Source organism: Pimephales promelas, chromosome 6 (genome assembly GCF_988280905.1).
Source record: "Pimephales promelas chromosome 6, fPimPro1.hap1.1, whole genome shotgun sequence".
Classification (NCBI taxonomy): domain Eukaryota; kingdom Metazoa; phylum Chordata; class Actinopteri; order Cypriniformes; family Leuciscidae; genus Pimephales; species Pimephales promelas.
The window spans coordinates 15,483,025-15,500,135 of NC_142774.1; the positions used below are offsets into that span (position 1 = coordinate 15,483,025).

A 17,111-nucleotide genomic window follows, 5' to 3' on the forward strand; every position below is an offset into this window, starting at 1 on the left:
TTTTTCCTTTAAGTTTTCTGCATAAAACAATCCCCATTCACACGGATCCGCGAAAATGAGTAAAAACATTGTATTCTGCTGCCCGACCATTACATGGCGATGAAACATTATGACTCGTGGAAACCACGAGTCTTTGGGTTCCGGGGGGAGTATGGTTGCAAAGCCGAAACTTAAATGAATTGACGGAATGGCACCACCAGGAGTGGAGCCTGCGGCTTAATTTGACTCAACACGGGAAAGCTCACCCGGCCCGGACACGGAAAGGATTGACAGATTGATAGCTTTTTGATTGATAGCACCCAAAGACTCGTGTATTGATAGCACCCAAAATAAAGTAAAACTAATATTTTAAAATAAAGTAAAACCAATATTTTATACGAAATTTAATATTTTTTGAGTGCATTGATTGTCTAAATTGTTGGAAATTAACAGTGGGCTAAGGAAAAAAATCCATTGACATTGCTACCCACAACACACCACAGAAACAGAATATAGGACGATACTATCAATGGACAACAAGACACACTTGATTCGTATTATATTAATCTGATATTAAAACATGCAGGTTACTTTTTGATTATTAATTTAATTTCATCCTGCACATTTGGTTCAGGGCGGACAAGACCCCGTCAGATCAGGATGTTTGCCATTGAGGATGTGTGTGTGTTTGTGTATTTCTCCACATGCACAAGTACATGTTTATCAGGAGCGTGTGTGGGCTGTCAGTTTTGACTGTTATCCCTTCAGATTCACAATGCAGCTTGTAAACTCCAGATTCTCAGGGAATTGACAGACAGTAAGGCAACTAACACAGACTACAGCAACACAAGAAATCATCACGCACATCATGGTCCAGCTATGCCTGGCCTCATTAACCCACCCATAAACAAGCGAGCCATTGTAAACAAAACTTGCTTGAGTCATAAGCACACACTGTGCTGATTAAGCTCTATTGCGAGGAACATAACACAAACACATTTATATGACTATTATCTATGTCTAAATTGATCAGTAATACATAAAGGGGACAAGTCACAGATTTGTTGACCCTGATCTTAATCTGATCTGATCTTGAATCGTATAGGTGAGAAATTAATACTGTTTTCAGCAGGAATGCATTAAATAGAGGCAAAAAACTTTTTTTTTATATTGATTACTTTTTTACATTCACTCGTAAAAACATCGAAAAGGCTAAAAAATATAAATACATACAAATACATTTTATTTTTTTCAAAATTATATTTATGAAAGAATCCTGGAAAAAAATCTATCACAGTTTCAGCTTTGCCATCACAGGAATAAATTACATTTTAATACTTTTTAAAAAAAAAATAAAAAAAAAAACTGTTATTTAAGTTGTAATAATAGTTCTGTAGTAAAGTATGTTGTTATGGGAAGGAGGAGGCATGTATGAGGTGCCACGTAGGATTTAAATCAAACTTCGCTTATCAATACATACATAACACACGTGCATATACGCCTATAAATTACTCGCATATACATGAATACTATTGGATGTTCAAAATACATGATATTCATGTTATTTACATATACATGTATATTTCAATACAATTATGAAATACACACTAATATGAAATCCATACCAATACATATTATGTTAGTAATGTGAATGCATATAAACTTGTGAATAACTTGCATAACATCTAAACTTGACGCACACATACACCTATAAATACTCACATACTGTATATATATAAACTTCCATGCACATACACACACACTCGCTGCATACAGACACACCTATACACACTCGCATATACTGTACATTGAAACTTCCATGCAGACACACCCATAAACACTAGCACATACATAATCCCAATGCGCGCATACACATCCATAAAACACTCGCGCATACATACAAAATAAAACGTGGATGCATGCTTTAGTTGTGTGTCTATGCGAGTGATTTGTGGATGTGCGCAGAGCCCGTCTAACAGAGAGCCTTGGCACTTCCTATTAGGCCCGTTGTGTATCACCTTGGTTGCAGTTCCATTAGAATTCCACTGGAGGTGATCGCGGGCGAGAGCAGAATGAATGGGAGTCTATGGGGCTAAACGGCTAAATGCGTCTCTTTCACCTGCTTGTCGTTAAATTAACATATATTTTATTGTTGATTCCGCAAGTTCAATATAGATTATAGGCCAAAAGTCGAATGAACAAGTACTTATGTCCTTTTGATTTCTTACAGGTTAGGCCGTTGTTGACCGGAACACGCTAGCATTCTGCTGTGTGACGTCATCACAGTTTTGAACGGATTTTTAGAACAGATAAGTGAACTTAAAAATGCAATTTTCAGCTGAGTGTATTATCTTAGCCCTCCCTTTTGAATGCAACTTTCAAATTACTTGACAAAAAATTACATCCTGAGAAAAGTGGATTTCTGGGGATGAAACCCCATTGACTCCCATTCATTCTGCACTCGACCGCCAACGCCCCCGCATGGACACAGACGTGTTACTGCATCCAGTCCAGAACTCGGAATTAACCAGCCAGTGCCAATTCTCTTCAATTAGACATTCTCTGATATGCGTAAACTTTTCAGTGTAAAAGGAAGTCATTTCAGTATAAAATGAAGTCATTTATTCTTCTTCTTTTCGATTTTTATGGCGGTTATCTAACCAGATAAAAGGTGCATTTACCGCCACCAACTGAACAGGAGTGTGAAGCGTCAACACAGGAGGAGCAGAGATATCACGTAACACCTGAAATAAAGCTTGCCACAAAGAATCTTTCTTTTACTGACTATGCAAAGAACCGGCGAAAGTAATGATTATGCATGAAACATTTGAATGGTTCAAATGTGAATCGTGAAATGTGAACATTTGAATCGTCATAAAAGGGACTCCAAGCTTTTACTGTCTATGTCTGGTATAGGCTCCAAGCCTAGAGTTACCGTTAGTCTAAACGGCAAGTAGGCTAGCAGTTATGTTGGAGACCTAGCTAGCAAAAATGGTTAATTATTGTGTTTGTGTGGAATATACGAATACATCAAAAATGGGGGAGAGGCTCCACAAGTTCAAACGACTTATGATTTGTGCCTTTAAGTGTTAGCACACCCGAGGTAGATCTCTGGTATGCAAGCCCGACCCTACACAAGCACATTGTGTCCGAGCCCAGCCCGGCCGGACACATTAACTTACAGTAATGCATGGTATGGTATGACAGCTCGCAAAGTGCGCTCCCATAATAATTCCTAAAAAGCTGACATCAGTTCATCTCACACATCTCTGTTATTATCAATGAAATGATATAATGATAATAATATATGTAACTTTTCTTCAAAAAAATTATGTTTTTATTTTTATTTTTTTTATTGCCTGTGTGTGAAGGGGTTGTAATCACACATTACAATGACCCACTTGTCGGTTTTTGATATTATCTCTGAAGGCCAATATTTCTATTTCTATGTGAAGTCTTCAGGTCAGATTTGTTATGCCAAAGCCATCGGATATGACATGCATGCAGTGGGAGTTTACATCAGTTTTCACCGGTGCATTGGAAGTCTCAGTGTACCATGAGTGCCCGCTCTTGTATTCGAACACGCGTAACACCACAAGCGCTCTTGTAAAAATTGGTTGCAATCTGAAGATAGAAGGCCTTTAAAAAAATTATATACAGCACCTTTAAAGCTGGTTCCAAGCCCTTAAAATCGTTTTTTATTTCTTTCATCGTTTGTCGGTATCAAAAGTTATGGTTATCTGAAGTCGGCTGTTGCTGATTTTCAGTAAAGGAATATATTTCTTGATTTATATTTCATGTATCAGTGCATTTTACAGAGATGTTTATTTGAGTTTGTAATCTGTAAAATGGTTGAATATAACCTATTTGGATTGAGTATTTATTTATTTGTTTCAGAAACTACCTCAAGTAGGCTTTACACTATTATGTGTATGGTCACTCTTGTGCAATAAACAGCTAAATTCTATGTGATGACTCCTACTGCTGACCAGAGTTCTGCGGTTAATATATTGGACAGAAGTATTGGAAATATACACAATGCAATTCTTTGCTGGTCCTCCATGACATTTTTATCACTTCACTGATGCCAGAATATGTAAAGGTTAGGAGAATTTCCTTATCCACTTTTACAGATGACCTTGCAAGTTCTTTAGTGCACATCTAAAGTCTATCCATCTCCTTTGATCATACAGCAGAAGGCTGGACTGTGGCTTTTGATGTAGCCTGTTGACTTTTTAGTTAGGTAAGCTCAAGAAGCCTCACAGATCTGAAGCACAGAAACAGCACGTTTGCCAAGATGAATGACCGTTTGCACAGGTTAATATAACAATACGCTACGCAAGTACCATCATAAAACATTTGCCTAGCTTGTTTTAATGTGTTTGGGAAAATTTGCGGCCACAGTTTGAAAAAAAAAAATGCCTTAACATGGAAACTTTTACCTGGGTGGTCCCATTCTGTTGATACCAATTGTTTACTAAGCCCCGCTAAGGATCGCGGTACAGGAAGATGGACAAAAAAGACAAAGTGTCTCATTTAATGAGTGCCACACACACTCACCCATGTTTCTTTATGCTTGTATTTATTTTATCCTACATCTAGAATACCCACGCAAACAGCAAATTGGCATGCAAACCGAAGTCTTTATATCATTCTCTCATCCTGACATCTACCTGTCTCCTCCTGCCACTCTACAGTCCTTGTCCTTGGATGGGGCTGTGTGTGTGTTTACATGACAGATTGGGCCCCAGTAGGAACAATAATTGCATCATTTCATGGATGCGAGTCAGGAGTGGAGATCCAAGGCCTTGGAGAGAGTTTCTCTTTTAAGCTAATCTGCCATATGCAATGTGCTAGAGCTTTTGACAAAGAGAGGTTAGTTCTACTAGCAGAGGTAAAACCTAGCATGGACCTGTTGGCATGTAGGTTATATCACTACCTTGTGTGCTGATTTATTTTTGAGAAGTTTAAAGGGGATAGCTCATCAAAAATATTCTGCCATTATTTATATTCGGTCATGTCATTCCAAAATCAAATGATTGTATTTCTTCTGCTAAACACAAAATAAAGAATTTGAAGAATGTTTCAGCGGTTTTCTACATAAATTAAAAGTCATTGTGTGTCATTGCAAAACTTCAAGATCCAAAAAGGACATAAAGGTTTCCTAAAAGTTATCCAAACAACTCTAGCGGTTTAAATTCCACGTTTTCTGAAGCGATATGGTCACTTGATCATGTGATTTAAAGCCTGGAAAACACCAAGCCGACACCGATAAACTAGCGCTGATGAAAGTCTTGTTGCGCCGGGGTAATAGCTGAACACACCGAGATAACTACTGCCGACTGTCAGCTAGAATGCATGTTCTGCGCCTGTGTATAAGTGAGACAACTGTCTATTTCGTCATTCTAAAAGGGAAACGGACACTGCAGGCTGCAGATACACATACAGTAAACAAAGCAATGTGTGCTTATACCGTTTTGAATATCAATCCTGCTAAACACTTTCTTTATTCCACTCCGCTCATGTTAATATTGAAATATTCACTCCGGTAAGATGACATGTTATTTTATTATTATATAACATATCATTTATTATATTATCCGGTAATATTGTTATTATTATGGCAGATTTACCAGGCGTGCACTCGGTTCACAGCCGAGGAGACCTACGTTCTTGTCAGGGCAGTGAAAGACAGAGAAGTGAGGTTGTATGGGGATGGGATTTTTTTTTTTTTTCCTGGTTCTTGACGCACAAACTAATTTGTCAGATGTCCTTCCTTATATTCATATGTGTCTTGCCACTATTGGGCAAACAGGTCTGATCCGTCATTACTACAATTCCCTGAACAATTTGAGTAAATGTGTAAGCTAGATTTAGAACTACATTTTCGATGTCAATCTTCATTGACACCATAATGATTTCCCTCAAGTGTTAATATTTTTCCTTGTTATAATGTATGATTTGCAAAAATAAAAAGTTTACCGACTTGCGTCGGTGGAGGGAAAAGCCCGCTTTAAGCGGGTGCAAAATAGGAATGATACATGCGTCAGTTTACAAAGTAATTTGTGCCGGGTGCAAGATAGGGCCCATGATCTTTTATTAACAAAGTTCAGGAGGAGCATGTTCAGATAATTAACACTAGTGGAGAGCACTCAGCAATCAATGATAAGAGGTGTATATAGATTCAGCAGTCTCACCTCAATCCATTGAGAGTTTAGCAGCATCTGGTTCGCAGTTTCACTACCATATAGCAATGTCAAAGCTCAAACATCCCCAAGGATCCACCTTCGCATTTCGCCGGCCCCAGAACCATTCCTCCTATGTCGGACATTACACCTGAGCCACAGGCTTCATTTTTGCACGCACACACGTGATTCCGCTGTTGCAGGTCTCCTCCCAGCTCTCGACGAGGCCCAGCTTTTCACCATGGCTTCTGCTGCCGCAGGCCGTATACAGCAAGCCTCTCAGTCCTATACTCCGGCTGTTCATAACGCATTTTTCCTTTTAATGGCCTCCAGCTCCAGTTGCAGACACTAGCGCGAGGCTATCGCTGCTAGCAGCACAGGCCCAACCATTTCACAGGCCCCGCCCACTTCCAGCAGCCTGCAGCTCCAGTAGCTCAAACAAGTGTAAGCCCGCTTCCGCTTGCAGTTCAAGCCCACACTTCATTCTATCATTCCTCCTTCCTTCCTATCTTCCAACTAATTTTCTTACCAAGCCACACAGGGTAATCCAAAGGTCAGGGCTTCGCTGACAATCGCACCCTTCTCAGCTCTCTCAGGCAACCTAAACCACAACATTCTCTCTTTACAGCAACACTGATGCCCGCCGTCGCCATCACAGACATGGGAATTTCTCTTAAATTACCCTTATATATATATATACAGTATACAGTATAAAAAATCTGCATTCTTGCATTTTCACAGTTTTCAATTGCTTTTGATCGTTTTGCCGAAATCATCTGTTTAGCTTTTCTCCACAAGCGGCGCGAACCAGCATCATATAGCTGGGCTCACACTGTCCTGTGGTGGAGGGCACTTATATACGTACCATAATTTTTTTCCAGCCCAAAGTGCCTTGCAAGTCACACAGTCTGGGGGCTCATACGATCTAGATCTCCAAAGCAGGATGTTTTTGTGCTGCAAAAACATTTCTTGCTCAGTTCAAAAGTTAGTGGCGCACTCAACTATATTGTGCCCGCAGGTTACTCATTCCTCTCTTCCCTGCCTGGGAACAAGCACTGCTACATCCACCAGGTATATATTAGAATTCTTATAAAATCTAGTTGTGCCTTGTGCAGCAACCGCCAGTGCAAACCATGATTTCCAAAGAAAATTTTCCTCAAAATCGCATGTCGGGTGAGCTTGGCTTGCCAAAATTGACATTACATCCTCTTTCAAAGTAATGCCTATCCATCCAGATTCATGGCACTTATTCAGAGTTCGCTGGCTCGTGGAATACTATTTTGGAGTGTGCTTAACTTTCTATGCAAGCAACCCTAAAATATTCGACAGAACATTTTTAGTGCATTGTAACAACAACGCAACAGTGTGTTGCATTAACATAGGCCACTCCCATTTACCTGGTCCGATGGATTTTTTCCTGGATTTCAGCTTGCGACTAAATCATTATAATTGCTAAACACACCCCTGGGTCAGAAAATCAAATCGCTGACTCTCCGTCTCGTTTTCTGTTTCAGAAATTCTGGATGCTGGCTCCAGAGGCCGATCAATTCCCAACTCCATTACCTTGCTATTTGGAATTGATTTTCCCATAACACACCCATTAAAACCGCTCCTTTACGTATTGCTCGGCACCAAGCATTTTCTTACAGGACCCTCCAATACTACGTGACCGTTTTTAAGATTTTTTATTTTTTTCATTGGGCTGATTCCATACGTGCTTAATGACACACAACGCAGGGGCGTTCCCACAGTGTTCGACGCAGCTCGAAGTTCTCTTGAAAGAGAACCTCCCGGTCGACTAATCATGTTCCTTTTTCCTGTTTCTCTTTTTGTCCAAAAAGCTTTTTTTTCCCACAGCGGATGCAGTGAGAACTTTCCCGGTAGAGCACTTTCGTTTTCTCTTTCATCCAGTGACACAGTGTGAGAAAATCTCCCGGTTGAATACTCCTTTTCCTTTTTACATGCTTCCTCTTTCTGTCCAGAAAATCTCCCAGTTGAGTACTCATTTTTCCCCTTTTCCCATTTCCTCTTTCTGACCAGCAAGCTTTTGGTCCCACAGTGGATGCAGTGAGAACTTTCCCGGTAGAGCACTTCCGTAATCTCTTTTGTCCAGTGACGTGGTGTTAGAAAATCTCCCTGTTGAGTCCTCATTTTACTATTTTCCTCTTTCTGTCCAGCAGGCTCTGGTCCCACAGCGGACGCAGTGAGAAATATCCCAGTAGGGCACTTACGATTTCTCTTTCTTCCAGCTACGCAATGTGAGAAAATCTCCCGGTTGAGTATTCATTTTCCTCTTTTCCCATTTCCTCTTTCTGTCCAGCGAGCTTTTGGTCCCACAGTGGACGCAGTGAGCACTTTCCTGTTAGAGCACTTCCATTTTCTCTTTCATCCACATTCTCTTTCTCCACATTGATGTGGATGAAATCATACCTCAGTAATAGAAGTCAATGCACAAGAGTGGGTGATAAATGCTCTTTATTTGCTAGTTGTCCTACAGGGGTTCCTCAGGGGTCAATTTTAGGACCGATTTTATTTAGTATTTAAAATAATGATCTGCCTCAAACATGTCCAGGTATAGATGTTATAATGTATGCAGATGATACTGTGCTTTTTACTCATGCAGGAACTAAAGAACTAGTCGCAAAAAAAACTGTCATCTGCAATGGTGGAAGTCTCAAAATGGTTAAATGAGTCTTGTTTGTCTCTTAACATAAGTAAAACTGTATGCACGTATTTCACTGCGCGAAAACAAAACTCTGTGAATCCAGATATCATATTAAATGGTGAAGCAATTAAATTTGTGACGCATGTTAAATATTTAGGAATAATAATAGATCAACACCTGTCATTTAAAAAGCAAGTAAAAAGGGTTATAAATAATGTTAAATTCAATTTGAATAATTTTAAAAGCATCAGGCACCAGCTCTCGGAATCGGCTGCACTTCTGTTAGTACACACTCTGATTTTACCTCATTTGTCATATTGTATAACATGTTGGTCGCAAGCAGATGCAACTACACTTAAACCTGTGCACTCCTTGCATAAACAAATCATGAAAGTGTTAGATAAAAAACCAAAGGACTTCCATCATTGTACTATTCTGCAAAGGTTACAATTTTTAAATATGAATAATTTTGTGGTTTATACTGATGTGTGCTTGATGTAAAAAATTATGCATAATCTTGCTCCACCCCCTCTTCAGGGATGTGTGACCCATAATGGAAATGCAGGTAGGACTAGAGCTTCTGCCAGGGGAGATTTGGTACCACAGTACAGAAAAACAGCCTTTGGGCAAAAAGCTTTCTCAGTTAGAGTAGTGGGGTTGTGGAATTCCCTACAAACATTCGCAGCCTGAATAGCTACTCAATCTTTAAAAATAAGCTCAAGCACTGGCTATTTTTAAAAACAGATTTGCAACCACTAATGACTGAATTGTACTTTATTTGTTTTATATTTTCGTTTTAAATTTTATATTCTACATATGTATGTACTGTGATGTTTTATGTGGTGTATATGTAATGTATGTTATTTTATCTGTTTACCTGCCCAGGGACAGCAGATGTAAACTACACTCTAAAAAATTGCTGGGTTAAAACAACCCAATTTGGGTTATTTTGGCAACCCAACGCTGGGTCAAATATGGACTAACCCAGCGGTGGGTTATTTTAACCCAGTTGGTTGGGTTAAATCTTTGACCCAACATGCTGGGTTGTTTAAACTGAACTCAACTATTGATTAAAAATTACTACATTGCTGGTTAAAAACAAACCTGAAATAGGTTTCAAAATAGTGAGTGCAGAGAATTACCAGAGGAAACAGTAATAATCATAAGGAGAAGATTTATTATTAATAAGAAAGATCATCCAAATGCATTAGAGAAGATATTCATAAGAAAAAAAATGCAATTTTTCATGCTCAGTGAACAACAAAACAAAACATTTCATTACAATTTGTTTATAAATATTTTTAAAATATTTAAAATAAATAATAAGTAATATTTAAAAAATAAAAAAACATCAATAAATTACATTAGCTTCACTTTTAACAATAAATTACACTAGCTTCACTTTAAACAATAATAAATTACATTAGCTTCACTTTTAACATTTACATAAGGTTATCAAAGTGGCACAAGTGCTTTATAAATTAGTTTGACACCCCTATAGCTTTTTAGAGAGTAAGGTTAACAAATGGCACAAGAACATAGTGGCACAAGTAAAATACTTTAGATATATGCATTAGTCTGACAATTGCCCTCTTAATTTAAACTCATAACATTTTAGAGAGGGTTCCTTGTTTTGGTTCCAGTACTGCTTAACATGACAAATATCCACGGAGCAGTCTAACTGAAGGGGATTCTGTTCCTGGGAGTTTGTAGACAACCGTCTGCAAAAATTCCACACTGGTGCGCACTGCTTCGGGAAATGGATGTCCAAAACATAAAAAAAAAAAGTTTAAAGTATGTGTCCACAGCACCAAGTAGAGTTTTTGCTGTAGTGCCTGTTTGCCAACAACAAAGGCCTGATGGCACTGACCGTCATCCCCAAGAACGAAGGGGAAGGGTTTAGTGAGCCTCACCACCAGCAGGAATTCAACTGTGTTGGTCCCAACCTGTTAAAAACAGAAGAATGTTAAAAACTCACAACACAATGCAGCATTATATACAAAATTACAAACAAAATATCGATATACACTCTAAAAAATGCTGGGTTGTTTTAACCCAACTTTGGGTCAAATATGGACTAACCCAGCCGTTGGGTTAAATTTTTACATTACATTTTTAACCCAACATTTCGGGTTTGTCCATATTTGACCCAACATTGGGTTAAAACAACCCAGCATTTTTTAGAGTGTACTGTTGTCCTCCTCCGTGCAATATGAGAACCGATACTTTGAAATGACTTAAGAAAAGGACCTGAGGATGAAGGTTAAAAAACCTTTATTAATCCATGGCTAGTCAAATAAAATTAAAACGCCTATGCGTTTCAGCCAGCAAGGCCTTCGTCAGGGCTTGAAGTGTTTGACAAACAGCTCACTTCCTTGTTAAGACCAGTAATCAATAAAAGCTGGTCTAGTCAACCGTTCTCTGAGATTTGTTTTTATGATAATCGAATGTAAAGAGTTTTATCTCTAAAAACTGTTTAGCTTATAATGCTAGTAAATGAGGGCATATAATAAATAAAAAGAAATCGCTAGTTAATACCACTAACAAGGCTTAAAATAGCCCCACACTAACACAGTAATATAATGAGGCTCCATACATGCAAAACAAAGCAGTTCACTTTGTGTATACAGACAGGAGCCATCTTTGGAAAACAGTCTCGACAAGTCGAACAACGAACGCTGTTCATACAGTTCAGAAGTCCGCTGAACTTCATACAGTTCAACTCACTCAGCACATCTTTCGTGGTTCGACTTGTTGAGAAGTTGAGACTTGTACGTGAAGTGCTCTGTCTTTATAAAGTGTCTTCTTATTAAACTCTCTGTACACTTACACAGTTCTCAATGCTTCGTTTTGCATGTATGGACCCTCATTATATTACTGTGTTAGTGTGGGGCTATTTTGAGCCTTGTTAGTGGTATAAACTAGCAATTTCTTTTTACTTATTATATGCCCCCAAATACTAGCATTATAATCAAAACAGTTTTTAGAGATAAAACTCTTTACATTCGATTAGCATGAAAACAAATCTCAGAGAACGGTTGACTAGGTACCGATTTTTTATTAGACCAAAGGTTAATTTTGCGCCGGAGTTGTCCTTTAAGATATATGTGGATCTCTTTACTGAAGAGCACCAGAGGTATTTACACACTTTTACACCTGTTGATATGTTTAGCCATTTTAAGTTGCTCTTAGTATGGTCTGTATAGTGATGTGTGCAATGCTACATTACTTACATTATTGAATTCAATGAAAGACTTGATATTTTCTTTTCTAGTTTCCTCATCAATTTGTTCATCTGTTAAGAGAAAAAGAGACAAGAGAAGAATGTAAGAAAACTGATCTATTCAGGGCTCTACAATGCGAGTATTTCACTCGCATATGTGCCTGAAAATAGTTGTGTGTGAACTTATAAAATAATTTACGAGTGCACGAGTGAAGGGCTGGTCTCAATACACTGAACAAGAGCGCGATGAAGCGAAGCATACCATTGGTTTCACATAAAAAGCATACAAGTGGAGGGGGTCACACTGTGAACATAACATGATGACGTAATTTTATTCAAATGAGAGTGACGATTCGCAACCAATGAGCCAATCACTGAAATAGTGTGCTTAGTAATATTGCAAAGTCTGTTGTCATAACAATGTGCACGCTGAGTAAAAGCTTTCAATGCGCACATAGGGATGTCCCAGTCGCGGCAAGTTAAAGTTGACAGGGAAAATGTAGGCCTACATTAAATTGATCCTCTGAGTTACGGATCGATCTTTAGAAATGAAAATGAAAATCGATTCAGAATTGGTGAATCGATTTTTTTCAACACAGCCCCACACATTTGTGTGCTTATAATGTTTAAAATGTTTTCAATGAAATCGAAAAGAAGCAGAGTGGTGTTTTATAACATATTTCGTTTCATTGTTGCCTAAAATGTACTTAACAGAGATAACCGAAGTAGCAGAGCGTGGTGAGTGGCGCATTTAAGAACAAGCTGTTCCATTAGCAGAATTACTGGACTCACGTTCTAGGAAGTCATTCTCCTGAACCGGACTCTGCATAGGATACTTGGTATTGAGAAACGCCAAATGCCAACACTTGTTTCTTGTGACAAACATGCCGAGAAGCAATAAAAAACTCCATTGTTGTTTACTATGTTGCTTTCTTCATGCGAAAATGACGTCGATTGCTTCTTTCCGGCAAACACTATGCCTATTAAGTAAGGGTACTGTTGGTGGTGGAACCGACCCGATTCGTACTGTACCGTACCGCTCAGTGGAAATGAGCCATTAGCCTACTAGTACTGCAAAAGAAAAAAGCAAGCGGGCTTTTTTTGTTTTGTTTTTAGCACTTTATACTTTATTGAGGTGTTCATTATTTTTATCTATTTTGAAGCAGGCTAAAAATAATATTAGGATAATTGTTAAACAGGTAGTTCACCTAAAATAGAAAATTCTGTCATTTATTACTCATCATGTTGTTTTCATTTTTTTTTTTTTTCATTTAGGAGCACATGTACTTGGAAAAAAGGTTAGCATAGAGTCCTGCTATTCAAAGCTCAATGGATTTTAATGAACATATAAAGAAGTGCATTTTAATTTGACTTAAATAAAGTTTACCTTTAAAGATTGGTATCAAGACATCGAAGTTCCATTCTTTCAGCTTCTCCTGTACAAAATGATCCATAAGCTGTTATTCTGCAACCTGTCAGTGGGAAAATGGGGAAATTGGCAGAGGCTGTGAGTCATCACGTTTCTTAAAACATTTAAAATGAGACAAAATGGTCTGTATATCAAACAGATGAGAATATGAAAAATTCAAATACACTTAACTTTTGAGCACATACTTATATTAATCAATGACTTATAAAAAGACAACTTTGCACTAGACACCAATATATATGTATGAATTTTTTTTTTGCCTGATACAGATATTTTCCATTTGCTCACTTATTTGAACTTTTGTCATTAAAACATAACTGTTTAATCAAGTTTTAAATAACCAAAAGTCAAAAACACATGCATTAAAGGGATAGTTCATCCAAAATGTAAATTCTGTCATTAATTACTCACCCTCATGTCATTCCAAACCCCTAAGACCTCTGTGCATCTTCACAACACAAATTAAATTATTTTTGTTAAAATCCGAGGGCTTTCTGACCCTTAACATCATTTTAATTTATGAACTAACCATTTGAGATAAACTGGCTAGTTTATTGCAGCATAATCAAATCTTTTCACTGAATCCATTATTCCAGGGTCAATTTATTATTCAAGAGGCAAACATTATTGTTGTTGTTATTGTTTTATTATTACTATTATTATAATATATAAAATGTATTTTGTAAAGATTTAATTTTGTCTGGGCAAATATTAAATTATTGTACACAGAGAAAAACGTTGGATTATGCACCAGACATGTTCAGTGCCTTCTCGTAGTTCATTAATAAAATATAACAGTGTCCAATGTGCATAGCTGGTACTATCCATCCTAAATAGTATGTGACATTAGTAATTTTGTCAATACTATTTAGGGCAGATAGTGTGGATAGTATTCACATTGGGACTGTATTATCACTTATATCTGTGTAAATATGACCATCTGACCATGGTTTTAAATTTCCACGCAAGTGCATCTTCTTCTAGCTGCTACAGATTTGTCACACTAAACTCACTCATATGCTTTGTGTAAAGCCATTTCTCAACATCTTAGGATATTAAATGTGTGTGTTGTAGCTTGTTTAAAGCTTGTTAGTATTGTGGTTAACAAGTAAAACTGCATATTATTAGGTCTGAAGAACATTGTAGCCTGCGCTAAGTTACTTCTCTCTGTTTATAGATATGAATATTTTATACGTTAGCTTAGCTTAGGTAGCTAACTTAACTTACTCTGCAGTAGAGATAGGTCCAACAAGTCCGACTATAAACACTTAACTTACTCAAACTAGGGTTTCATGACTGTACAAAAACACGGCTTGGAAGATGAACTCATGACGTACTCTCTAATTTTGATAATTTGAAATAAAAAAGGCGACAGCCTGACGCGAGTTTTTAATAAAAAAAGCAAACGACGATCGCATACCGACAATCGTCGACCTTATATATATATAAATATAAACGTTAGCGAAGTTAAATTACTCATAAGTCACATATTTCTGGGGAAATGTTGGCCAACAGAGGTAATTTAACGTTATCTGACTTATTCAAAAATCAGGGAAAAGCTATAACGTTATAACAAAGTATAAAAATAACGAAGCTAGGGCTTCAAGACTTATTGTGTCCTGTGAATCGCCCTATTTTGCATACTTAAACATTTTTTGGGGTACAGTAATGGTTTTCTGCATTAAATACTCTAAAACATACCTTTTTCGCCGAATAACAGCTGTCCTTGCTGAAAAACGATCATCTGAGGTGATCCAAAATGCCCGCAAATGCAGAGTTGTTGCCTCGTCTGTGGCGTCGATGGGTGAGGGGTGGGTTCACTGTTTCAACGGTCACAACCGGCAACCCAGCGTTGGGTTACACAAAAAAACTACCCAACAATGAGAAAATAACCCAATAAAATGACCCAACAGTCTCAACCCAGCGGTTGGGTTGAAAAAATAACCCAGCATTTTTTAGAGTGTAGCTATTAGCTAATTCTGGTGCAATTACTTTTAATTGTGCATTGTCCCTGTAAAAATAAACAATAAAATGAAAATGAAATGAATCCAGCGACGCAGTGTGAGAAAATCTCCCGGTTGAGTACTAATTTTCCTCTTTTCCCATTTCGTCTTTCTGTCCAGCAGGATCAGGTCCCACTGTGGACACAGTGAGACCTTTCCCGGTAGAGCGCTTATGTTTTCTCTTTCGTTTAGTGACACAGTGTGAGAAAATCTTCTGGTTGAGTACTCATTTTCCACTTTTCCCATTTCCTCTTTCTGTCCAGGAAGCTTTTGATCCCACAGTGGACACAGTGAGAACTTTCCAGGTAGAGTACTTAACGTTTTCTCTTTCGTCCAGCGAGTATTTAGTCTCACAGATGATGCAGTATAAGAAAATATCCCTGTTGAGTACTCATTTTCCTCTTTCCTGTTTTCTCTTTTTTTCCAGCAATCATTTGGTCTCACAGCACACACAGCCAAAGTTTCCTGTAAGCCTAGATCAGAATGGCCACTCCACGTTCGGCAGACAGGCCCAGACGACTGCAAGCCACCCTGTGGAAGCTACATGGGGCTCTCGGTCTGTCGTCTGTGATTTGCGTGAACAGCTCCCATCAAGAAGGCACAAACTATACCAAATTTGTCATTTCAAATTACAACTGCTCCCCGTTCTCGGGTCAGAAGGGCCGTCAGTACAGGGCAGTGAGCCACCACCACAGGCCCTCCTAGCCAAGCACCAACACCCTTTCTCAAGATGCCAGCCCGCCAAACTCGGCACTCATTTGGTGAGTCTTTAGTTCGGCAGCTGTCCTCTGCTCTCAAGCCTTTTGGGGGGAGTACTCAGGGTTTGGGCTGAATTCCGAGCGTGGAGCCCTTCACCGGACAGCACGCCGAATACGCATTAAACTTTACTCCCTTTAATTGTATGTAAGTGTGAACTCGTAAAGTAACATTACACTGAAAAAAATGATTTTTGCTGCTTGTTCAAATCGCTTAATTAAAATTAGCTTAAGCAACATAATTGCTTTACATTTTGTCCAAACTTAATTTGATTGTGTCCAATCTGCTTAAATATATGTACAATTTAAGTTTACTTAATCCGTTTGTGTTGGATAACATGAATGATTTGTGTTGCATTAACTGAAATTGGGCGGTGCATGTTAATTCCCAGCATGCTTTGCATATGTCTAAATTACGAGAGAATAAATGTTGAAATGAAGTGTTATTTTATATGTTTTTGAGAAAATAAGAAAAGGTTAGTGTGTAATTGTGTTTAATGTTCAATTACATCGGAATTATTAGAACCATTTAAATTACAATTGGTTACCATTGTGGAGAAGAGTGGATGATTTGGTTAGGCTGTGGACCGATTCAACTATGTTTATAGCAACTGCTTTTTGCTGTTGGTGTAAGTAAACCTTAGCATTCAGTATGCCACCAAGTACTATTGTAGCTAACTGCAGGCTATAGACTACATATTGAGATGTGTGACAAATACATTTAATCTTAATTGGATAAATGAATATATGAACTTGAATACCTGAAACAGCCAATCAGGGAGCCTTTTAAAATCACTTTGAGACTACTTAATTGGATAACTTAAAATGACTTAAATCCATGACATTGAAGATACATGAATAAATTATGTTTG

General features: G+C 38.0%; 1 protein-coding gene across 1 annotated transcript; it reads right to left on the bottom strand.

The window, feature by feature from the left end:
* Positions 1 to 10,417: 10,417 nt before the first annotated feature.
* Positions 10,418 to 15,361, bottom strand: LOC120475547 (uncharacterized). Its single transcript, XM_089132842.1, has 4 exons — positions 15,183 to 15,361; positions 13,440 to 13,524; positions 12,063 to 12,124; positions 10,418 to 10,775 (listed from the first exon to the last, which is right to left on the bottom strand). The coding sequence occupies exons 2-4, from the start codon at positions 13,504 to 13,506 to the stop codon at positions 10,479 to 10,481; spliced, it is 426 nt and encodes a 141-aa protein (XP_088988968.1). The 5' UTR covers positions 13,507 to 13,524; positions 15,183 to 15,361; the 3' UTR covers positions 10,418 to 10,478.
* Positions 15,362 to 17,111: the final 1,750 nt, after the last annotated feature.